Source organism: Phaethon lepturus, unplaced genomic scaffold, assembly GCF_000687285.1.
Source record: "Phaethon lepturus isolate BGI_N335 unplaced genomic scaffold, ASM68728v1 scaffold30949, whole genome shotgun sequence".
NCBI classification, from domain to species: domain Eukaryota; kingdom Metazoa; phylum Chordata; class Aves; order Phaethontiformes; family Phaethontidae; genus Phaethon; species Phaethon lepturus.
Window position 1 is genome coordinate 19,554 of NW_010564587.1, and position 26,807 is coordinate 46,360.

General features: G+C 40.2%; 1 protein-coding gene across 1 annotated transcript; it reads left to right on the top strand.

Annotated features, from left to right (window-relative positions):
• PDILT (protein disulfide isomerase-like, testis expressed) lies at positions 1-25,925 on the top strand. The gene is made up of 11 exons (XM_010294923.1): positions 1-199; positions 8,481-8,687; positions 11,624-11,757; positions 14,005-14,142; positions 14,880-14,990; positions 15,983-16,108; positions 17,058-17,255; positions 18,579-18,699; positions 20,087-20,268; positions 24,018-24,107; positions 25,854-25,925. The coding sequence occupies exons 1-11, from the start codon at positions 1-3 to the stop codon at positions 25,923-25,925; spliced, it is 1,578 nt and encodes a 525-aa protein (XP_010293225.1).
• Positions 25,926-26,807: the final 882 nt, after the last annotated feature.

The window sequence follows — 26,807 nt, forward strand, 5'->3', positions numbered from 1 at the left end:
ATGAAGACACACCATTTTTTCTTTCTACCACTACTGTTTCTCACAGGCTTCCCAGCAGCAGACAGCATAAGCCCAAATGAAACAAAGCCAAAGAAAGCCAAACTACCCAAAATAAAAAAGGAGAACAATGTACTCTTGCTGAAAAAGAGCAACTTTGACAGAGCATTGAAGGAAACAAAGTACCTGCTGGTGGAGTTCTGTGAGTATCATTTGCTGCTTTCTTACCCTGATGGCTCTGCAGAGTATGACTGATGCTGGGGCACTCAGGGATGCTTGTTTTACTGTTGTTGCTATGTCCTCCAGTAGTCCTTCTTTGTTTTTCTCCCTGTATCTATTTCTGACCACAACTACAGTAATTTATTCCTTTTTGGGGTGGCTAAATACCTGTCTGCTACGTAAGACAGATAGTGGGAGTAAGGTGGGTGCCAACTTGATTCACTGTGCAATAGACACTGAGCTCAGTGCACACATCCACTTAGCCTTAAATTATACAAACACTTTGCAAACTAGCACTACTTTGGACACAGGCATTAGAGACAGGCACAAGCAGAAAACTCCGATCTATTTCATATTTGGAAGAGATATCTGAAATTAAGGCAATAACCTAACTTTGCAGAAGTGCATGTAATTTGTTCTTTTGTCTCACTACCAAACCCAGATGATGATAATTAGTAGTGGTGTAGGTCAATCTGAAATGAACACACTTGTATTCTTCCAACAACAAAAACTAAAATGCACTAACAGATTAATGAAACTAAAAATATGTTTGGATCATACCAAACATTTCATTAGTCCTGAAACAATGTTATGAAACTTTAAATATTTTTAAAGCTCTCAGAACAATCACACGAGAAATTTCTTTAAAACTTAACAATCAAGACTTTTAAACACTTTTGGAAGTGTTGAAATTTAACAAGAATTTATTTTTTAATTGTGGAGGGTCTAAAGCTATTTGCCAAATTCAGTCTGCAGCTATGAACTGTTTCGATCTCTCTGAAGATGCATTATTTTGGTGAAAAAATAATTTATCAGAAAAAACCTTAGTCAAGCTCTATTCTCAGCTTTTGATTCAAAGCATAGAACCTAAATGTCCAGGTCAGAGAAAAGTTTGCAGCCAAACCTCCTTAGTACTGGCAACGCTGATCAACAAGGAGATACTGCAACATGCTTCAGGATTTTAACCTAATACCAAATGGAAACAAGACATGTGAAAAGTTTCATAAAGAAATGAAAGATGAAGAAAGAATTGTTCAGAATACAGTAGCCCAGAGACTTGGGCACTCAAAAGATGTGGGAGATCTAAATTAGGATTTCTTCCCCATACTTAGAGCAGTTTTGGACCTTTCTGATATCCCATCACCCTCACAACTAGTGTTCCTCAAAAGGGAAGGACAAACACACTCTTCCATTCCATACTACATCTTCAAAAATGTCAGAGATGAAACACTGCTCCCCAGCCAAACCTTGCTCCAGTGATCCTCACTGCCTTCTGGTTTGGATTCAAGGTCACCATTGTCTATCTGAAAGGCTTACTGAAAACTCACGGATTGCCATTCCCCCCACAAACCATAAAGGCATCTACAGTCCCTGCAGAGAATTATGAAGTCACATATAATCACAAATACATTATCTGGAAATCACTGGCCTCAATCTCAATAGCTCCCTTTGGAGACATGCCACTAAACAGCCTCTGGGGCAATGACAAAACATCCTGCAGTGAGGCACTGCCCCGGGGTGTAGGAAACCTGAGTCCACAGTGCTGAACCCACTGGTTCATTTGCTGTAATCATTTGCGTTGCCACAGCACAAAGAGACTAAAGATGGAACATGCACATATGCCTGTACAGAGAAGCCATAAAGCCATAATATTTTATGTACGGAGACACACTCAGAGAACAGGAATGAATCCCACGCTTCCCAGAAAGTGCAATTTATTCCGTTGCTGTACAGACACGGGGAAAATTTGAGCTCTAAACTCTGATTCAATACTCTAGGATCTGCCTTAGACCTATCTATTGTGAGAAACCCCCAATGCTTTCCCTGTTGCATACCATTATCTACTTACTAGTCCCGCAATATTTATGAGGAGAGACCTGCTTTGATGTCTTCTGCCCAGCAACTCCCAAGTCCTCCTAATGCTCTTCAGTTCCACCCTCACCATGTCCCAGGTCTGCCTTCTTTCAGGCAAGGTTTACTATAAAAACGTACACTGACTTTTTGCCAAGCAGTGTCAGGCTACCTTCACAAGCTGAGCGAAGTACACAGGGCAAGTACCCAGCATGGCAACAGCCTAATGACCCAGAAATCCAGCGCTCTTCTGCCCTTGTCCCAGCTGCGTTGTGCAACAAGGTAACCGAAGGGACAGCATGAAGAGGGTGGGGAAGGACACAGGAACTGAGGTCCCAGCTTCTCTTTGGTTTTTGGGAAGGCACAGAGAACAATGTCTGAAAACAATGCAAGCCGCACACAGCAATACGCCTACTCTCCTGTGGACGCAAGCCCTGCTGCCTGTCCAGCTGAGTTATGTGTCCTGCATGTGCTAGGAGCACCTCATCTCAAGCTTTAACTTGCCTTAGGCAAGACCAACCACCTCTCCAAGTCCCTTACAGCTCTAGTTCTGTAAGACTTTAATTTGGCTAATGGCATATTTTGGGAAACAGAAAATGGGTGCAGAGGACACACGCCACTTTCTCCCACCTAGCAGAAGAATTCAGAAAAAGGCCCAGACCTCAGTGAATGTTTGACTCCCCAGATCTCTGAGAATGCCTGCTCTTGTCCTTTCCAAGGAAAGGTTTTCAGTTCTTAAACATGTGGATAACCTAAGGACAAGCACACAAGCGGTGCAGGCCTTGTGGCGCTGCTGCTTTGTGTGCCAAGTGCACTCTCATTTATGAAAAAGTGATGCTTACCTTTTCTAGCAGAACATTTGTATATCCAGTGAGCCACTGGGTCAGCTGTAGGATTCCTGCAGCCTGTGACTGACAATCTATGCTGAGATAATGACATTTAATAGGCAAAATGGGAGTTACTCAAAGACAAACATGTCCTTTCCAAGGCACAAAAGCTGAAGGTGATGTTATTGAAAAAAAAACCAATGCTGCCTAAGTATATAAAGAGTTCATAAAAAGGGGGATTTCTAGAAACCAGGAGGGGCATGACTGATTTTAAATCAGTTATATGGATCAGATGGTCAGCTCACTTATAAAGCCAACATCCAAAGCCTGCTCACTCCTGTGCTAAGAAGTGATTTCAGCATACAGCTGTCTCCTCACCACAGGAGGTGAATACAAACAGTTCAAAACCACCCAGAACAGGTGTTTCTTACAACTAAGGTTCCTACAGGAACCTAGTGCAGGGTAGTGGAATGTGGCTGCCTCACTCCTTGTTAGGCTTCATCAGAAACCTGTGTTAGTCTTTTAGGAGTAAACCTTTTGAAGAGTCACTTAAATCGTTTGCAAAATAGGCATATAAAAATGAGCAGGACAGTGGAAACATGTCCAGACAGCTGCAAGAGTCACTAGATTATGTTCTAGCTGCCTGTTCCAGAGACTTACTGATTACCATGGGTCCTTTATATAGGTGTCTCTTACACACACTTATTTTACTGAATGCTTTGAATATCCAAACTGTAGAACAATCCTCAATGTTTGCATAGCAGATCTCAAGTGAACTGCAAACTTCAAACATCAGACTAGCTCAGTTTAAAAATACAGAGGTCAGCACAGGAGATTACGGGCTGTATCTCACTGTAAAAGAGAATGGGAGAATTCAAGGTCACACAAGAAAGTTTGCAACTGCAGCAAGATTAACATCCTTCCACTCTAATACGTTAAACACAAATCCATCCTTCATCTCAAGAGTCTTCTACAGAGAAAATAACATATCTGTAGTGAAACTCTAAAAGCAGCCTACGCAGGAGATGAAAAGTGGGACTGCTAAAATGACTTTCTGACCATGCCAGGAACTAACAGCTAGGAAAACAGTGTTTAGCATGACAACAGGCATATTCACAATCACTGCAGCAATCACTAGACCATCAATACAGACTGCTGAATTAAACTGGAGGCCACCAGCAATTAGCTAATGAAATTGGAAGTCATCATCCTTTCATGTATACTCACTTCAAGAATGCTTTAGGGTCACTAAACACATTTATGTATGAGTAAAATTTTTCTCTGTCCACATTTCAATACATTTTAGTTCAGCAAGCTGCACTATGGAAAAAAAAGCAGCGGCTTACTCAGGTGATTGATGTGCTCAAGAGAAACAGTCTCTCAAAGTACAGGATTGCTGGTTCTCTTCCCACTTTTTTCATATCCATTTGGTGTGGCAAAACATATTCCGACTCTCTAAGATAGAGATAATGATATGTGATTATACCCAACTTATTTCTTGATCCTTACACAGTCATGCTCTAAGTTCTCCAGAGAAGCAGGACTGGTTTCTCACAAAACATTTTACATGGCCTAGAACAAGACTGCTTTAGTGTCTGGAGCTGTAAAAATCAGCGTTTTTGATGGTCTGATTAAAAATCTGTATTCCTTTTCAGTTTGTCAGGCTTCAGTTTCAATGTACATGTGATTTCACATTAACCTAGTTCACTAGTTGTCCATGGAAAACAAAAACTACAAAATTTGAGTTGCTGACATTCAAGACAGGTAAAATATAAAAATGCATTTAAATCCTCAAATACGTAGACTTTTTTATAGCTCGTGAAATGGAAAATGTGGCAAATCCCCCATATCCAACACCCTTTGGGGAATGAAGGTATGTGTAAGATTTGCTCTACATGACCTGCAGAGGGAGGCATTCTTACAGCAGTTCATACAACAAGGGAAATTTAGTCCTCAGGGAGCATGCTGAAAAATGTGATGCTGTTCTTCAGTGTGGGGCCTTCTCTTCACAAAGACAACATGCCAATACTGTCTGAGCAAAGTGGCTGCAGAAATGGTGCTACAGTCTCCCCCCTGCAAGTGACTTAAAAAGGTAACTGGTTGCAGCGCATTGTTATCAAAAAGAAAAGAAAGTAGAAACTCAAGAGGACACTGCACAGATGCTTTTAACTCTCATAGTTCTGTGGCCCTTTTAAATTCTTCCCATATCTGAGCCAAAGAGCTTGAGCTGTTTTCTGATGCCAGATAATTTATTTTCAGGATCTTCTGTACACATGATCAAACTGTGGCAATCTGTTAAGATGTTCCTTTGGAGGTTCACATCTGTTTTGACAAGGACACTTCACAAAACAGCAATGACACAGTGCAAGAGGGAATTCAGTGATGCTTCCAAAAGACAGGTTAAAAACACTATGCAGGAAAAAAATTTTGAAATCTTCACAAACCCTTAAATATCCTTTTTATTTACAACACAACTAAAATTACTGATAATGAAGACATTTTCCCGTTGTTAATACAATGTTGTTCCTGAGCTGACAGCTTTTAAAGGGCCTCTCGCTTCTGGCACCCATGGTTTACATGGGTGTCCCACCACCCAGGCATGTCTTCCCTGGTGACATAGCCACCAACTCTCTTACCTCTCATCTGTGTCTGCCCTTGTACTCTGCTGGTGCTCAGCTCTCCTCAAGCCTGGAACCTGTGATGCTGTGTTAACCTCAGCAGCTGCTTCCTCACCCCAACGCCTGAAGCAATTGGTGTCAATAAAAACCTAAAACTGAGGAAGTGAAACAAAACTCAAGCAAAGGTTCCAAATAAAAGGATTGATGACTTCCTGCAAGACTCAAGTGACTTGAAAAATAAAGCACCTGGGAGTCAAACAGAGAATGAGTGGAATGAAAAGGAATTGATGGAAAGCTGAAGAGGAGTCTAATCACTCAGGAAAGCAGGGGAAAGGTGTGTGATGGATGTTTCCACATGCTTTCTGGGTAGTCAAGGAAACAATTTTTATCTGTCTGATGAATAAGGCTGTTCACTCACTGAACTTCTGTCTCGCGGTTATCAGGTTAATGGTACTTGGATTTCTCCTGGTCCCTGAATGCAGTGATTACTTTGTACAGGATGGAGTCATGAACTTTTCCCAGCTCCAGCCAGGAGCCACTAACTCTGCCAACTCATTATTGAAGCATGTTAGTTACATTACTAGTTACCTGCAACTCTGCCTCTTCAGGTCATTCAGTGATGAGAAATCAGTCTTAAAATATCTGTCTGGAATGGAAGTATTTCAGAGAAAAATAGATCCTAAACCCCCACAGACCATATACGTACATGTCTAATGTCTATAAAGCTTATTATTCCCTGTATATTTGGGAAGCCTCTAAGTGGCTTCAGCTTGTGTCTGGACTTCACCAACAATTTCTTCTTCCCCTTTCCAAAAGAGTCCTGTTTCACTGTGCAATTAACATTTGATCTTCCAAATTCCCAGCTGTGGTGAAACAGCTGTGCAACTCTTAGGTTATTAGGAAAAAGTCATTATATTCAAATTGCCTCTGGTGTAAAACATTGCCTTGGAATTAGCCAGAAGGTGCTGGATCCCTAATTGCTGTGTGGCTTCCTGCTCCTTATTCCAACAGCAGTCTGTCCAGAGCAATGCGCCCTTCCGCTTGGAAAGCCCAATAACTCGGTCTAACTGTTCTGGGCTAACCCTGCCACATGCAGTCATTGTGTATCAGCACTCTTAAATTGCATAGCAGGTACCCCATGTTTTATTTAACAGTCTACATATCTTTGCAACCATTTTAAGCAAAGACTCTTCATAAAGACTCAACACACAGCATCCCTAGAAGTAGCAGTATTTTTACAGGGTAGACATGCTGTTTCTTATGTTGACAGGTCAGAACTTCTAGTAGGTATCATGATTTTCTGCAGTGACCTCTAAAGCATATCAAGATACAATTAGAGATACTAATCCCTTTTTTTTTTGTTCTAGGAGATAACACATTACAAACTTGTTGAGGGAAAGTTTTGTAAGACCATTTCTGTAATTTGGAAAAAGGGAACTGAAGCTAAGATAAAGTCTCTTTGAAAAATCTCTCTGTAAAATAAAAATAAATTTATTTGATGAAACAGTAATTTTACAGACAATTAGAACACAGTTTCCTTTCAACTGATGACTTAAGGCTCATTTACTTTATTTAGAGAAGTACCTTCTATTCATCACCATGGTATCCGAGTGCCCCCTGAATAGACACTAAGTTTTGTTCCACTAACAAGAATCCCCTTTGGCATGTTAGCAGCTGGTGCTGCTGTTCCCATGCCAGGGTTTCTGTAACCCTAAGCCAAGACGGTTTTATATGTGGAAGAATTTGGAGGGGCCGATTTTGAGAAAATAACATTATTTAATGCTACTCTTCACACTCCTCACTGTAGCAGTTAGATGGGAGAAAATGACTGATGGCTGGGATTCAGAGCAAGGATAATGATGAATAATGCAAGAAGCATAACTCGGCACTGAGTTAGATTAGTGGTTTTATCTTTCATTTATTAGAACTCATAGAAATGTTCATTCACTTTTTGGTTATAATTATGTTGGGCAATGTCTTTACCAGGCAGGCTATAGAGAAATGCATTTGTAATTTTGTGTTAGATTTACACTTTGGCACATATGTGTGTGCGCGCTTCTGTAAGTATGTATCTGAAGGTGTATATATACACACAAGAACACACATGAACATATGAAACAGATTAATGGGATGTTTTTCATCTGTTCCTATTTGAAAAGTATATTGATGAAACTAAAAATTTTCTGTGCAGAATCTAAAGAAAAAAGTTTTGCTCTTTATAATAAAACAAATGTAACAAGATAGGGTATTTCAATTTCATGAAAAGGAGGTAAAATTAATTTTCTTTTCAACCCGAGCTGCAAAGCTCCAGGCCTTTACCTCTTATTTTAATTTGAATACAGAGCAGCCAATGTATGACTAGTTTCTTTATCTTGTCCTTTTTTCATGTTAATATAGTTTACAGCTCCAGGGCCCAGACTAGGGCCAGCTTCCTCCAAACAGGCAACTGCCATTTGAGCTAGAGAAGGGCTGGCACACAGCACGGCATGCAGAAATACATTGCCAGTCTCTAAAAGACCATGCTCTGTTACGCTCTACTTTCCTCCTCTGTATCTTATCCAGAAAAGTAGTTTCTGCACTACAAAGGTTTGCCTCAGTGAAGTCCTTACAAAAATGGTATCTTATCAAAGAGTCCTAATGTGAGTAATAACTAACTCTACCCTTGACCTCCCTTTAACTCATACCCAGCATAGTCAGTCAAATTACTTTTTAATTCCACATCATTTCTTCCCAACAGAAGACTATTGCAATCCTACTAGTTGTTCAACTGTGACTGCTCCAAGAACATGTAGAATGGTGAATAATCAGCATAAACACAAGTAAAAAGTAAAGATAATTTCTCATTTATTTCTGAATCATAAAAGACCTTATTCAACCCCTCCAGCTACTATTTGACACAACAACCTCCAGTAGAAAGCTTCACACTGTGGCCTATGTAACCCATTCTCTTTTGCTTGACCCTTTCCAGATGTTTCTTCATCTCAATCATCTCAGAATTTGTCTGAAGAATTTGCTGAGGCTGCAAAACAGCTTAAAAAAGAAGCTCCAAGAATCCAATTTGGCAAAATTGATGTCACACACCAAAATGATTTGAGAAAAGAATTTAATATTCGAGAGTTTCCTGCTGTGAAATTTTTTGTGGATGGCAGCAGGGAAGATCCCATAGACTGCAAAGGTAAACTGTCTTATGCAGTGATAAAATAATAAGTAATGACAGGATGTACTGACCTATCATACTGCTGAGAAGAAAAATATAGATGCTCAGATGAAGAGTATGCAAGGCAGCAAGCTGACTTTGCCCATGGTTTTAAATACACAATTACCCCTGTACCAATACAAGAACTTGGATTTGAATTCATCTTCCACGTGTGTAACTGAACATGCTTCTCTATCTTTAGTTCACACAGCCAAATTCGTTGCTGGCGTAATTCCACTAAGTACAGAGAATCACTCTAACAAGACGACTTATTCCCATTTACTACAATAAACGTAAATAAGTTAGTTACGCCAAACAAGAATTTGGTCCCGAACCTGCTCTATTTGCACTTTTAGTTCACTGCAATTCCCATGGGTAGTGTGCCTACAGAAGTAGGCCGGAGCATCTAATAAAGAATTGTGAATTCACTAAAGTTCCTTAATATAGAAGTACGTAATTCCTAACCCAAGGAAAATAATTTTGCAACTTAGCCATGAGAGGGAGCTCATATGTGGCCCAGAAAAAACACAGAATTTGAAATTTTTAATGGTAAGTCATTAAGCAAAGACAACAATATTGGAGATAAGGCTGACTTCAGCAATCCTGGGAAATCCAGGCCTTAGAGTTTTGCTTTCACAGAAAATACATACAAGAAATATTTCTTTTTTCCTAAAATGATGAACTTTTACAGAGTTGACAAAAATTGTATGACTTGTCCAAGTGTCTGTTAGTGTACTCAGAGCAGATACAGTTGAGTTACAAGTTTAATACAATCCACAAAAAAAGGCACCTAAAGTTTGCCTCCTGAGCCTGTACACAACCAAGTGCTCTGATTTCTTTAACTGCTGAGCCTCCTGTGGCGGCTGCTGCTGCTGAAAGCTGATCTTCAGTATTTTTAGTAACTTGCTCCTCCTCGCTATTGAATTTCCTACCAAGTTCCTATCATCTAGACTTGTGCAAACAGCAGCTTCTGCACAAATGCCACTGAAAGCATGATTTGCCATACTGAACTTTTATTAGAGGTGCTGATAGATGAGAGGGAAAGCACCTACCTTCAGTCTCTGATCAAATCTATAGCATTGATGAGAAAACCTCTTTTCAAGTGGTAAACCTACTGACAGGTATGCTTGTTGGAACCAGTGAATACAGACTATCACAACACTACACGCACACAGTCACCCTTCAGCAGAGAGCTGCTACTTAAGACATACTCACTAGCAAGACACAAGAAGTTAGGAAAATGGCTTCTGCTCTGTGATTTGCACAAGATAGCATCAACCATTCAGAGCACGTTTACCACCATAATGACTTAAATTACATTTTGTTGACAGGTAAATGCTTATATACAACAACTAGTAAAATCTCACCTATCACGTATGACTTTAAACCATCGAGAATTGGCAACTTAAAATGTGCAACAACCACCCAATGACTTCTCATACAGAACTTGGTATACCTCATACCACAAAAGAAACTGCAGATCCTGCCTAAATCAAGAAACTAAATATTTTATGGAAGAGGGAATTTTTGAATGGTTGTCCTGGCAATAGGGATAGCACAAAAGCCAAATCCGAGGCTTTGTAAAAATCATGATTTACAACTCCACGGCCAGAATTCAGCCAGGAGAAACTAGCTACACAGGTTGTTTAAAGCAATCCAACAGAAAGATTAACCACATGAAAAGTATGCTGAGGGGTTGTACTGCTGACATAAGCTGCAAGAGCTCAATTCTGCATTTAGACAGCAGAAGTCAGGTACTATGTGGCCACTAGATACTGCTCTGTGCTTTGGCCTGCAGCATATACACTCCAGAGCAGATGGCTGCCTGCTTCACCTTAAAAAAATAGTATTTTGAACTGGATGCAGTGCAGCCTGCTGCAAAATGACTTGATGGCAGTAAAACAGTCTGACTCAATTTTGATCTTGTCATACTGCTAAAATGCACAGTACCAGGACTTGCATCTTCAGTAATCCACTTGTACTGTACATCTTGACTCCAGCATTTCACAGCATACAGACTTTTTGTCCTTCATATATAATTTTCATTAACCCTTTGCTGGACTCTTGCTCTGGTCCAACTAGGATGTCATACCCACAGAGATGAAAGGGCTACTTTCCAGCTGAGATTCTCATCTCCTGAGCCTTAATTTATGGCTCTAATTCCTCTGAAAATATGATAGCTAGAAAATGTAATTTTAAAGAGACTCAACATTCCTAAAACTCCTGAAAGCTTGAAGAGAATTTATCAAATAAACAGACTGACTATAATCTCAGTAAAACTCATGGCCACAATTTAGAACCCAAAAAATGGAACAATCCAGAATTAAAGCCCAACTTTGACACTTATGCTTTATTTCTTATGTCTATACTGAAAAGCGAAGCTGCAGCCCCACAGAGGAATTTTAACATGTTTCTGTGCCTATCAGATCTCTTCTGCAGCATTAAAAGAACAATTTTGACACCTAATTTAATTGAACAGACAATTCAATAAAATCTGCAATTGGTTTGAAGCAATTTTGGATTAAACCTCAGGTCGATAGCTTTTTATAGCTTACAGTGATTTTGGGACACAGGAAATCTTGCAGAACAGATCTTCTACTTGTCTGAATTTCCTCATCTCTATTATCCATCTGTGATTAAGCAGTTAATTGGACATACAGCCATTTGCAGAGGTCCCAGAAAACACAGTACCGATCCATCATCAGTCTTCTAGAGTCAAAAACCATTTAAATGGTGACTAGAACCTGAGGCTGAATTTGGATGTCCCAAGCCCACTTTAAATCAGCTTAGTCCTAAGGAGCCCAAGTCCATTTGTATTCAGCATCCTTCTAAACCTCCACTGCCTCTATTTTGATTGCACAGCAATTTCTGTCATTCATTTTGATGGTCATTTTAACCCTCTCTTCCTTTCACAGGAGTCAGACAGGCCTCAGCCTTTGTTACATGGGTGAAAAGAAGAACAGGACCAAGCACTGTTTTAATCAACTCTACTGATCAGGCCGAAGCCATCATACATGCTGATGACTTGGCAGTGATTGGCTTTTTTAAGGTAATTCACCGGAAAACTCAAGAGGTTGGTTCTGTTCTGACTTTGGGATTTATCACTTGCCATCACCACAAAATCCCATACATCCAAAAGACCTAGAACCTGCCTGAAAAAACAGGCCCTCAGTTTTCCCTGCATTTTCTAAAAATTTGTTTCTATCTACATTTTCACACTTCTAGATAAGCAGCCCAGGTCGGTAAGAACATCTCACACCACAGCACTTTTCCTGAACAGGTACCCGGGCACAGAGACCTACCACTCCGAGAGCAGCTTCTGAGAGCATGATGCTACAGCAGTGTTTGCACAGCCCTGTTCACAGCAGACTTTCCTGTATCCTCAGAGAAAGGACTTCTGCCAAACAATCCCAAATTTGGTGGCTGGTGGAAAGAAAGCAGAACTACTGACCTACCTATCCTTACTTAACTCCATCCTTTTCTTTGGAGAGACTTAACCCATTGCTGATGTGGGCTATACTGCTACTGGAGTCTCCAAATGGAAAGAGTTGTTAGCCTTGCCCAGAGTTGTAACTGATCTAAAAATCTAGGGTTACCTGATCACTGCATTTCTATTCAAACACGGTATAAAATCATAGACATGAATAGTTGCAGGCTGTTCTGGTGAAGGAATGTTCCTTTCCTGTTTAAGTCCATAAAAAAAGCAGTAAATATTGTCTGATATACTGCAGTGCATTTTCATCATGTTTCCTTTTGATGATTTAAACAACTTCAGTGAAACTCGGGGGGGGCAGAGCACAGCTCCATGAATATCACTGACTGGTTTTTAGCTCCTGCAAGCTAAGAAATCTGCATGGATAGGAAGTCATAAAATATTACACAGTATATGATCCAACTCATGTAGTCCTTTCTCAAGCAAATTCCTACTAGTTTCCAGAGCAGAATAAGGTCCTTAAGATTTGGGGCTGAATGATAAAGAACAATAGTCAAACAGTGCAAAATACATTTTAGCTGTCATGCAGTCAGAAGTCAGTAAAATAGGAATATTTTTTCCCTGCTTTTTCAATGTGTCCTTGAAATCTTTAATATCTGAAACAGTCAATCAAGGATTTTCTCTCACTAGAGACTTTTATTCTGATGTCTCTCTGCCTAGTGCCTGTACTCATAGCTGAACTGATAAGGTCCCAAATGTGCTGGCTACCGTGGATAGTCCAAGTTTTATGGATGTGGAAAACAGGATTCATTACCAAAATGCCCCATAGTAACAGAGCTGGTGAACACATACAGCATAATAGGACAAACTGTGAAAATGCTCAGAGTGCCCAGAATCTTGCTTTGCAGTAATCTGTTTGCAGCCGTTTACGAAGGAAGGCAGTTTTCCAGCGCTGAGCCATATTGAGAAGCCCTTGCTATCGCAGTGATGCTGGAGACTTCCCTGAGTCAGGCTGATAGCAGATATTACCTGCAGATGTATTTGACTGGACTCTGATTTCACTCAGGGTCTGAAATGACAGTAGCTGAGCATGAGCTAGGGCATATCAGAAATTTAATGGGTGGAAGCCAACAAAACAGTGTCCAAGTAAACAAAGAGCTGTATTTGGCCTTCTATTAGTCACAGACTGCTTACAAACATGAGTGCCAGGATGTGTTGGGAGGTCTCAGCATATAAATTACTATTCATCTATCATGAAATAACTGTCTAATTAAATCAAATCTGGAAGCGCTGTTGCCTTTCATCATGCTTATTTACTATTAGTTTGAGGGTGGACAGCATAGTGACTATTTGACAGATGTAGAAGTCAAGGTCCCTGCCTTGAAGAGCACTCAGTCAAAGCACCAAACACAACAGTCAGGTCCTCTTGCAAGAAGAGAGCCCTCCTCTCCAATCCATCACATCCTGCTGGCTGTGCAGACGAGCTGCAGCAGGGGAGCAGCTGTTGGCATGATTCTTTCCCATCTGCAGAAGTCTTAGCAGAGTGTGGAAATGCCAGGGGAATGCAGAGCAGATGAGGTTAGCGCAGGAAGCACATAGGGGACCACGCACCATCCATATTGGCCCAGCCCAGCTGACACTAGCTGAAAACATGAACGCGCTAGTGTCACAGCACTCCTAGGATCTCCGCTAATGTAAAGATCTCCCCTTAGAGATAATCACAGCAAGCTATACCTGCTTTACAATTACAGTCTCTTCTCTACCTCACGAACCTTTAGGGGCCTGCCTCACCTGTAGTTCTCATCCTACACATCCTAGCACGATGCAGGACACAGTCTTAATAAATACTCTTTCTGGGACTAGGAACTTCACAATTACAGAGTGGATGTTTTCTGTGAAACGGCAAGAGATGTGCCAGAGATGCCTTTTGGGATGACAGCCCGCGAGGACGTCTGTGCTAACTACGGCATCCAAAAGAACACTCTTGTTGTGTTTAAGAAGGTACGTGTGCAAGCCTAGCAGGCAAGCTGCAGTGAGCTGCCATGGCAGCTGTGCGCTACAGAAAGGTAGTTTGGGAATTTTTCAGGTTAAATAATTTCCTAGCTGAAATTCAGCTTAACACAAAAAATATTGCATTTACAGACAAGAGAGACAAGCAGGAGGCAAACAGCAACCTTTGGACAACTAATGTTTTCAGTCTGGCTGCCTACATTCAGGCTCCCAAATTATATTTAAGGAACTGAATAAAATGGCTTTATTTTCCAACCCATGTTCTAATCAACATGCGCTGCCAGGTTCAGTGAGTTTTGCAGATGTTTACCTCTTTGCCTTTGTGTTGCTTTTGGCCAGGAATCACCTTTTCTTCCAATCCACAACAGAAGTGGGCAACAAAAAGAACAAAACTACACAGAAGTAGCACCAACATTTAGGCTATGAAGTAGTCAGATCAAGGACATCCTGAGTGAGCGTATGTCACAGATAGTGGGTATAGACATAGACAATATCTTTCAGTATGTTAAAATTACTGAGCAAATTAAAACTGTCAGCTGTACCTTGAATTTTAGCTACAATCTTGTTCTGTAATCTAGTTATGACATTTATTTTACAAGTAATGGAATTTCAGTTATTGAGGATCATAAAACAGCAAAGCTGAGAACAACATTTTAGAGTAAAGACAGTCTCTTTGCTCCTATAGTTGATAAGGTCAACAACCTCAAACACTTCACCATTTCTCCAAGGGAAAACCTGTGCATAATGAAGTGCTTGAAAATGGCAGACAGAACAAACTGGATCTAACGAGGCTAATCAAAACCTTCACCTTGGATTTGGTCACAGAATATAATCTTGAGGTATGCGTATTTTGCTGTATTAACAAAAGCCATAGGAGAAAGACAGGAAAGAGTAACCCATGCAGAAAAAGACATAGGGAGCTATTCTGCTCCTTAGCATTTGATAATTGTTTGCTTGTTTGACTAGGCCAGTCCTAAACACATTTAGAAACATCAGCAGAACCGAACAGGCAGCTCTTGATCTAATCCAGGCCAGAGGATACTTCCCTCTGTCAAGGTGTTTTTTCTTAGAGGAGGTGGGGAACCACTGACCAAACAGTGAACTTGCCTGAACGTGCGACGCCTCCCTCTTGTGGAGCCAACACAAAGGCCTGGGCTGCTTCTGCAACAACCAGGTGGGGTGGGAGGTTGGAAGGTCAGTCCCTATCCTGGCTCCAACTCTTCCACTCCCACGAAGCAACTGGGTCCTCTGGGCCAAGATGAGGAAGAAAGAAACCAGCAGTAACTGTTGGTAGTGCAGGAAGGAAGGGAAAGACATGGAAACACCTGCTTGCCTGGGGGACACCCCATTGCCTCTGATCATGGGGTGGCATGAATAAAAGGGCAGCTCTGTAAGCTGCTGATGCCAGCCAGGAGTGAAGGAAGTACCCCAACCAGGTCTAGCTCCTGCAGCTGCTGCAGTTGGGCCTTCCTGGGCAACACCACCTTTTACTTTCAGCACATCTTTAGCATTAATTCTTCAGTGTGTGTTATACAGGAGGTCAGACTAGAATATCGTAACAGTCCCTTCTGAATGTAAAAAAAAAAAACACCTATGAATAATGACGAGGTTTTTCCTGAACCAGAGAAAACACTCAGCAGCTGCCGATTCTTCCCACTATCTTCTTTAAAACTATGGAAAAAACAAAACAAAACTATTATGGAAATGATTGGGAACTAAGTCTTAATAGTAAAATTTGCAATAGCAGAACTGAATGTTACTGATACTGAGCCTCTGATTCACTGTTCTGCCTACAAAGAGTGGAACAGGTGTTGAGTCTTTTGTTTCCCAGACATCTGTGAAGATTTTTGATGTCCCTGTTGAAAATCACATCCTGCTGTTCACCCCAACGAACTCTGAGACATTCAATGCGATTTATGAGAACTACAAGTCTGCTGCTGCAGAATTTAGAGGAAAGGTTTGTCATGCTGAATCCTGCTTTGCAAATATGAATGCCAAAAGATCAACGGAAAAACTCTCACCATCATTACTGGTAAAAGTACACTAGTGTCAGTCCATCTTCCAAGTCTACCAAACCATTTAAAAACAGTTTCAGTAACTAGTCTTTGAATTTATTACTGATGCAAGATGAAAAATAAACTTCACTTGAAAATTATTCTTTAAAACAAACCAATACTACTAATTCCAGCTGCTCCCAATAAACCTGTTTCTAATTTTATAAATATGACTTTCTAGTAGCAACTTCCAACCAAAGATAATTTTAGCAAGGTTCTGACAATTTCTGCCACCACCAGAAAATGCCATGAGGATTTCACGGTGTTGTCTGAACCAAGAGCTGGAGCCAGCCACAAGACCTGAGAAATATTGCAAGGCACCTGCATAACCTTGCTTGCAGCACACATGTTTGCATGTATATAACCAGGGATAGGCTGTCATACACAGAAATATTTCAGTTTTCCATTGTCAGTCACTGTGGTGCTACTGCCACTCCAAGTACATGAGATTGAAGAATGATAACTCATCTTGTAATAAAATATCACACATTAATATTGGTAAAGACATGCGGATTACAGGTGTTTCAGGTCTTTTGTCCTGTTAAGCTTTATTAGGAAAAGCAGTAAGAGCTTTGGGGGTAATTCAGAAGTGTTAATAAAATAGGTAACAGCAAACCACTGTGAAAGGACAGAGGAAAAAGCTCCATTCCATTTGTCTGCTTTAGCATTTATTATTAACTAGTATCAAGGTATGATAAAGTTCACAGAGCTGCTGGTTGTTGGACTGAGACCAAAAGATGGTTCTACATTTAAGGTTAGGTCCTAACCCACTGCCAAGCTCTGTAGTCCATTTCTCTAAAACAGTTAAACCAAAGCTGGAAGGCTCAACCAGATGCATGACTCTCTTACCAGATAATGTTTGTCTTGGTGGATACTAATGAAACAAGGAATGGACGAGTTTTTGAGTATTTTCGCATCAGGGAAGTTGACGTTCCTGCTGTGAGAATCCTAAATCTGACAAGCAATGCAAAGTACAAAATGCCGGCAGACGAGGTGACCGTGGAGAACTTAAAAGAATTTTGCCAGAGCTACCTAAATGGAAAAGCGAAGGTATGTTCATTACTAGTGAGACACCCCTCTACTACACCAGCTAGAACACAAATTAATTTGCAAAACATCCCTTTTTTTAAGCAGAACAGTGCACTGTTCTGATCGCCAGTTTTATTAATTTACTCTCACTCTAATGCATTCATCTACAGTTGTTGACAGACCATTCCTCTCTATTTAACAGCTGAGGTGGACTACAGAGTTCTCTTAGGTAAAAACTGGATAAATCATTAACGGCCCAATATTTTACTTGATTTCAACAGATGTATTTTAGTGGTTTAAAAACTCCCTAGGTCTCAATCTTTCCAACACTATAATGGAGATATTTCATTCCCTTAGTTGTGAAAGATGGAAACAATTACTGCAATGGATTTTGAGGTTAGAGAAGTCTGGTAAATAGGAAATTGACAGTTTCAGAGTGGAGTAAGATTTGGTATTTGTTGTCAGCAAGTTTGGCAGAGTGAATTTTCACAGGGGGTATCATTCCCAATGGTAAATACAGTATTTGTTGTCATAATGAGGCATCATCCTCCACACTCATGTGACAAATATGTTAAAATGTTTTCCTTATTCAATGCTCTTCAGAGTGATTTACTTTTGTTTCCATCACAAGGAGAAAAGATGAAGTAGTCAGTCTGACAGCAGGCAGAATTTAAGAGAGTTGAGTACTAGATGCTGATTTCTGGGGCAGGGCGGGGGGGCTGGAGCAGAAGGACAGAAGAGGTGGAGACGAGGAGACATCTCCACCAAGATCTGCTTGAGTGGCACACTTCCACCAGGGAATAGCTTCCATGGGGAATGAGTGCCTTTCTACTACTGTGCTGTGGTGAAAATGAAGAGAAATTGCCAATATACTGTAAACTGTAGGAGTCATGTGGGGACTGTGATTGGTGGTGAAGGCAGAGATTTAAGCAGCAATGCACACTTTCTTCTGTGTTTTACATCACTTTTGAGATGCCACCAATAGGTAAGCTTTTCAGTAGTCTAGCTTCTGAACATTGGGCAACGAGAATTCAGGACAGTAAATGCAAACATGTTCCAAAGAGTAATTTTCAGACAATCTACTATGGAGTCTGTATGGAAGAAGAGGGACAAGTAATTCCTACTACCAACTATGCAGGGGTGCAAGACCCCAGCTCCCTGCTGAAGGGAAAGAAGGAGATAGCACATAAAGGCTGGCTAGGATGTAGAAGTTAAAAAAAAAACAACATACAGTAACAGTGCAAATTAGGTAGAGAAACATCTCAGTCTCACATTAACTTGTGCTGGAGTACAGTTTCTCAGTGCTCCCTGCACTTTCACAGCAGTGTTTCTGTTTCTGCTTAGCTACATCTCTCTAGTGAAGAAATTCCAGAGGACTGGGACAAGATGCCTGTCAAAGTGCTTGTTGGGAAGAATTTCAACAGGATTGTCTTCAATAAGACCATGACTGTGTTTGTTATGTTTTGTAAGTGTTATTGTTGTATTCAGATTTTAAGTTGCTTTAACGTGATCAATTGGAAATGAAAACAAAAGCTCACGCTTACATACCAAGCTAATCTTTGCACTTTGCAGAAGCTGAGCTTAATGAATTTTTATTGTCTGATGAAAACACTGACAAAATATTTGTGTCTTATCTATGGAAACATTGTGATACCTTTGCTGACTTAGGGTTGCACTGAATAACACTGGATCCCTTAAGTAAATATTTGTCAAGGCCATATCAAATCCCAGTGCTGAAATACAAAAAAGGCACTAGAATGTCATGTTGTACAATGGAACATTACAGCATGCTGTACAGCACAAGTCAGGCTGTCTTCCAGGGACAGAGGGAGAGTTAAGTGAGGTTGTCTGGTTATAATGCTCTAGGATTAAATCCCAGAGAGGAGTTGTGGTTTAGCAAATTGTAACTCCTTTTTTCCTCCTCTGTCTGCAAGGGAAGCGGCTTTCCTGTTTGACCCTTTCCAGCAAGAAACCACTGCCCTATCCCTGTACCAGCCAGCAGGGATTAGTTTGTGCCTTAGTTACTTCAGTAGAGCAAACATGCAGCATTAACATATAGACAACCAGTTGTACTGCCCTAAATTCCAGAAATTCTTAAAGGTAGTATGTTCCTGCAATCCTCCTTGTTGTCTGCAGCCATTTCATTCACACAAGTGATTTTTACATTTCAGTATCATGAACAAACTGATCTAAGCAGGAACTGAGCCAAATCCTCCGGAAATTAAAGGCTGGCAAATGGGATGTAGTGTATTCAGGAAAGTGCCCAGAAATTTTAATTCTATCTAAACTGAGTATGAGCATTGTTAACATGACTGAAGGATTGTGATTGTGTTGTATGCTATTTAAGGGGGTACTAGATTCTCAGCAGTTTGCCTTTTTGCTAACCTGCACGAGCGCAGTGCTCAGAGTCAAAACACCACTATACCTCAAACTCCTCCTTTTAGTGCAGCTATAGCATAGCTTATGAACACAGTTAATTTTAGTATGCAGAAAGCATTTTGTGCTTCTGGCAAGTATTTCACCATGGGAATGATGCAACACTCACTTGGGTTGCATTGGTTATCTGGCACACCTTTCCAAAGTCATATGGCAAGTGTTATGTTTGTTATACTCATAAATGGCTGAACAGAGCTAAAGGAGCACTGCTATCAGAAATGCATTAGTGAATAGCTAGTTATCACTACAAGAAAATTCGTTAAATTCATGAAGGGTGAACGGTTTCAAGTAGAGAGTTACTACAACTGAAATCCAAAACCCTACTAACTTTAAGGGCTAAATGGGTCTCGGTGATTGCACCAGCACATGCTATTCTGCCAGACTGTATCCTTCTACTTTTATTTTTTAATTTGCAGATGCCCCTTGGTCCTATAACTGCCAAAAACTCCTGCCGCTCTGGGACAAGCTAGGAGAGCAATATGAAAGTCGCAAAGACATAATCATTGCGAAGATAGATGTCACAGCAAATGACATCCTGTCTGTTGGATTAGATCGCTATCCATTCTTCAGACTCTTTCCTGCTGGACCAGATTACCAGGTGAGAAGCTGTCAGGGGGCAATGTGGAGACACAGCTGTATACTGAGGGGAGAATATGTGTGTGTGTGTGCACATGCATGCATGTCGGTGAGAAAGGAGTCCTTTAAGCAAGAAAGCTTTGGTCCTTACCTACTCAACATTGGATTCATTGCTCTAAGAACCTGAATTAGGAGGTGATAGAAGGGTTTCTCCTCTATGTGTGAGGCTGTGGCAAGGGCCCATGTATCATTTGGTCCACCACTCGGACCTACATGTGATTACAGCCTTATGTTCTGCTGTTTGACAACCTCCAATCTGCCTTTTGGGTTCTAGCAACAGTCTCAACTCAGAGTGAACTTACAGGTATCACCTAACCACTGCAGTGCCTTTTCATTTCAAACCATGACAAGATATGTGCAGTCACCCAACTACCCTGTGCCAGTTGTTTCTGGAGCAGATATGACTATAGCATCTAAAATGCTGGTATTACTTTTGTTATATTCTCCACATTTTCACAAAACCCAAAGCCCAAAACGTTCTTCTATACACTTATGCCAGTAATTTTACTTCATTCCAGTATCCCAGCCTCAACTGGGAATAAGTATTTGTTGTCAAGACCAATGATCTTTAGAATGTGCTACCTAATGCATCAACTATGTTACACAATAATCAGAAAATGCTGCTGAAAGATGAGGCAAAGAAAAATATTAAATAGTTACATTCCTCCATCTATGTAGATAATCTAATTAAAAAGAAAATTCCTCTGAAGCAAAAAAATAATTAAATTCTAAGATACCGCTATAATTGAGACATTACTAAGCTTTTCATTTTTCTTCTTAATCCCAAACTTAAATTAAATTCTAAGACATTTGCCCATGCCCTCATTTAATCTTTTAGGGAGAGATTTTCCTCTCAGATGTGCATGCACAGCTTCTGATGAATTGAACTGCAGTCCTTCACACTCACACCATGTTTAGTCTTTATGCAGAAAAAGCAGAAACCCATTAAATGCTCATAATAAATGTCAGTTTGTTAAAATACAACAACTTTCATTAACTATTAAGGGATTATTTCATACTTACAAATACCCTGAAATTAAAGAGTATTTGAAATCTCAAGTTCTTTCTTGTGCATCATGTTTTTTATACTAGTTTCCTCAACTTCAGAGATTTTAACTTGTACTTGACTAGCAGTGCAGATGTCCTGCAGGTGTCTGCAGTCTTGCAGACCCAAGTGTTCTGGCCTTCTTTCTCATGGCACTACATGAACAGCTGGCTGCAGACATCTTTACTCGCTACAGACCACCATAAATGATCCAATACACACTCAAGCCATTAATACACAGTCACTGAAAGAGCTCTCAGTCATTTCATACCCAACCAGCAGTTACATTGGGAATTATCCCACATATACGTGTCCTTTGCTAGAAGTTAACCAAAGTCAGAGCACAGGACAAAAATGTAGTATCACAACGTGCCAAGGCTCAGAGTGTCTACTATGTTTTTCACTGTATAGGCACTGCCCCAAAATTATGATCCCTACTCCCTTATTCTGGCCATGAAAAGTGTGATAAGGGTCTTGAAGCCAAAGAGAAACTAGTATGTTCACAACAAAGAAAGAGAGGAACAGGAAATATATACAGTCCAACAACACCTGATGCAACCTTGATTTCACAGTGACATCTTTTCTAGCCTTCAGTATTTTGCTAGTGTTTGAGTCTAACACATGAGCTTTCCAGTTACCTTTACTGATCCTTCGCATTGTTTAAGGACTAAGGATGAATTGAATGCTAGCACAGAAGCAGTAGGAACTCTAAAGATGAAATAACTATCACAAGACTCTAGAAAGCATATAAAAATGCATATAAAGGACACTCTAGAAAGCACATCAAAATGCATGTAAAGAAGTCTCAACCTGCTCCTGGATAAACCAAGGGAAATGTGGTTAACATAACATGACCCAAAGCTGTTTTCTGGAAGTGGGTTATGTTCTCTGGCCACCAGAGACACCCTTAACACTTCCTTAAAGGCAAAGCCATGGGCAGAATGCATTACTATGCGGTCCCTTCCAAGCACTCTCACCTGATGAGATCACATTAGATACTACCCTCCTCTGAACAGAAGTATCTGCTAGGTCTCCGGGCTACGAACTGTCTTCTTCCCAGTGGACCGTCACTCTTTAGTCTGTTTAAGAACAGGTTCAGCTTTTCCTGAAGTTAATGGCAAGTCATCCTCTTACTTTCAGTGGATGCAAAACTAGATACATGACAACATTTTTAAATCAAGAGCCACTTCAGGTTAACTGGAGTTAAGTGGAATGGGATGAGCTAAGAGACCTAGATCTATAGTTGGACATTTAAGCACGTGCCCAGTTTTCCAGAGCACCAAATGTTTCTGTGTTGGGGAACAGTTATAGCCAGAGCTGAAGGAACAAGAGTGAATCAGATGAATTATGTGGAAGAGGGAATGACCAGGCATCATCTGAGCTCCATCTGTGAAGCTGATGAACAACTCATCCACTGCGTCATCCACTCAAAATTTAAGAGAAAAACTTGCAGTCTTTCAGAATGGTTTCACATGATTCTATTTGTTTTTATGGATTAAGTGTGAAAAATAACATTTACACACTCTTATGCACCGATTACTGTAGTTATAAGCATTGACACATGTCCTCAGTAACCAGTGCAGGGATCAGCCGCTGCTCTGGCTTTACAGTTCTTCAGGCTCTGAAGAGTCTGAAGCCATCAGAATCTATAAAAATCAAGACTAATCTGAGAATATTAATTGCCTCTGGAGGTATCAAATAATGTCTCAAGAAACTTAAGCTTGCAAACATAAAAAAAATAACTTCAAGGCTCCTACAATTTTATTACAAAAGAATACCGTACTGAATGGAAATATCAAACTTGTGTATACTTCTAGTGAATTCAGCAGAGAATGGAGGTGTTTTGTTTACAGTCCTTTGAACTCAAATCAGGCATAAGAGGAACTAGTGTAAAGTAACACAGCATTATTGGTCTCAGTGGGAGTAACAGGTAACACCAGACAATTCCCAATGTCATACATACAAGCTTCTACAACTTTTTGTTAAAAGACTTGTGCAAAATCCTTTTATACTTCCAGAGAGCAAAGGTATTTGTGGGGGGTAGGTGATCTTTAAAATACAGTATGGTGCCTAGACCTACTCAGAGAATTTTAAAGCTCTAAACTGAAAGTGCTTCTTCCATTAAACTTCCTCAGAAGAAAATCCTCAGTAAATCCCCACCTTAAGGCGAACTAGAAGAAAATTAATGTCACTGCTCATTTTCCTCCTGTTCTTTTAAGCTGTGCAACAGCTGGTACTTCTGGACTGTGTATTTAAAAACTTTTTCAGAATTTGGATTTCCATCAAAATCTTTGGACAGCTTTGAATATGGACACTTGGAAGACTATACTCTTCAAAATATCTTGCAAACGTTTATTGTCAAACACAAAAAGACACTGATGATGTCAGTAGTTGGCAGGATCCCAGACTGGTATTATACAATAACAGTTATGGGTTGCTGGTTTTTTTTTAATACAAATACTTTTCTTCTTAGGGCTATACATCTATGTATTCTTTACATTTGCATTTCAGATGACATTTGAACATGCTGTGTCTCTGCCCTTGCTTTCTAAACTGAGCACAAAAGTCTATATTGATCAGCCTAAAGAACTGAAATCCTCCAGCTGATTACGCTGTTATTTCCAGCATTTTGTGTACAGATTTCAACAACTTAAAACTCTTTTCAGGAGGTGGCCTATGCCGGGGAGCATACCTTGGAGGCATTTTCTGAATTCTTAGACGAGCAAAGCAAGACAAAAGCAGAACCAGGAAAGAAGGTAGGCATTTGATCCAAACACTGACTGATCTGCTGTGCAATCCAAGGCATGTTCACACCTTATATAGGCATATCTGAACTTGTCTATAGCATAGCCACATATATGGGCTTCAGCCAGTGCTCATGTCAATGCTTGGGCGGTTCTGACCAGCTCTCAGCTGTTTTCCAGCTGACTAGCTTGGCACCACCACACTAGCTGCAAATACTACTGCCTGGCAGACACACCCACTCACATCCTTGTTTTCATCACACAAGGACCTCTTCTCCCACTGCTCATGTTATCACTGAGTCACTACATTAACACTGGTAATAAGTACTACATGGCAGAAAGGAACGTGCACCTTGACAGGTGTAAGCAAAACTTTGTTGGGATTTTAGCTGGAAAAAAGAAGCCCAAACAAAGTTAGTTTCAGCTATAGCTGGAGTGGTTCAAATGGCCATTGCTCACCTCATCCTGTTACATTCAGTCCAGCTTCTCTTCCTAAAGCAAGGGCACAACTGAGAGCAGGTGCTGTCCACTCTCTTGGCAATCTGGTTATTCTCCGATTCCTCAACCCTTTCTCCTCCACTGTAAAGCAGGAGATAAGCATTAGCTGTCCCAGATCAGACTGTTATTTAATCCCAGACACTTCACTGCAAAAAGACATACTGTAAGTGAACAACGTGATCAAGTTCCACACAGACAGCTCCAAGCAAAAGAAAAAACCTGACATATAGTCCACCCAGTGTCTCTAAGTATCACAGGCCCATTCTGCCTGTAAGTGAAGTAGATCCACAGGGCTGCAATAGTTATCATTAAGGCTCCTTTCAACTAGGAGGGAAACTGTCTATGAGTAAAAAAAACAGTTTTCAGACTTATTTCCACCAGCAGCTTTGATTTGCTCCTGAACTCACTGCTCAAATAGGTGGTTACAGATGGAGAGAGATGACTGAACTAATATTGGGACAGAGAAGTGTGCAATGAAAGATCAAACCTGCAGCTCTGGACAGTCATTGAACAATTCTGATTTCCAACACCCAAAGCCTCTGTTTTGTCTCTGCCTGTTTGTTGCATCTTGCTCAGAGATGTATTCGAAGCAGATCTGTGGAGTCCTACCCACAGTCTTTTACATACAATGTTAAAGCTATTTATATTCTGTCATCTCTTCTTTATGCTTTATTTCACATTAAACAATAAGTAAAAAAGTCAGTTTAGGAAACACCATTCAAAAAACACACTCTGTGTAGCAAAAGGGGTAATTGACATTTGCTCATCTGTTCACATTCTCCATCCCTACCTGACACCCACCACATTTTCCCAGAAGACCACAGTATTATATCATTTCCAGTACAGTGCTTGATGTGAAGTCTGCTATTGGAGTAACTCTTCATCTTCACCTCAGGGCATTCACAAACACACAAACAAGATAAAAAAGAAGGTAAGATTCTTTTGAGATTGCCTAGGAAAGACTGTCTTATGCCCTTCAGCTTACTAAACACAGTTTTCCAAGTTCTTATTAAACCTTCACACAAAGCCTCATCTAAGCTTTGCCATAAATCAGTGTACAGGTTTGAAAACAAAACACATTTTAGCAACAGCTGCACTACTTCTGACCTCATTAACAAGCTCTCAAGTTCCTTGGCTGAAAAGATGAAAATCTGCATTTCATATAATCTTAAAAAATTTTTTTGGAAGAATTACTAGAGCAATTCTCTTTGTGAACATCTTTAATAAGCAGCTTTGCTCTTGCATTTCCTTTCTTAAAAGGATCCTTTGGGAGGAATCAAAGAGGATCTCAGCCAAAAAGAGATTGTAATAACAGAGAAAGAAGAACTTTAACAGTACAGAGAAAGAGCAAAATTCTGAGGTTTCTGGGGAATCCTTTCTGGAAGGAACTCACCGGAAGAATGAATTGTCTCAAGTGACCAGAGAGCTGGATCAAAAAATAAAACTAAAGAATCCAGTATCAGTGGCTCATTATGTGTGACCTCTCTTCTGAATCCAATTTAACTTCTAGTTTTACTGGGATCAGTTGTCATGGGTTCCTAAAATATTGACAATTTTGCTTAAATAATGCCTTTATTATCAATAAAACTGCTCTCATTTAGAAAGGTATATGTGCCATGGCAAATGGATCAATATAAAACCATTCTTTCTGAACACAATCTGCAAGAGGTTTGCAACCAGTTGCTCTCCAACTTACCCTAAGACAGTCCTCTTGTTTTCAAGCGACATTAACTGCCCCCAGAAGGATGGGACTAACATTGCAAAGAACATTTCTATAGTGATCTTCAAAAGAAGGAACTGAAGCTAGGGGCTAATGCCCAAAGGGGCAGTTCATGATGTTTTTATTATCAAGCAGGAGAAAATGCAGAAATAAAGATATTTTTCTTACTGGAATGAAATTATATCATACCTAATACACAAAGCCACAGGTATTATTCACATTTTAGTTACACCGGGTTCCCCAACCACCTCACCCATGTTATAAAAGTGCAGCTGGTGAAGTTCCTGGACAATAGTAATTTCTTCCTGCAAGGGCCAGATAAAGCAGAAATAATTCTGAAAATTTGAAACCTTTTCTTACACAATTAGAAAAAGAAGGTAATTTATTAGTACTTCATTTCAAAAGCAGATTTCTGAAGTCTTTGCTTCCACCTTGTTAATGCTAATAAATTACTTTCCTATGTAAGTAGAGGAAAAAGTGAAAACTTATAAAAT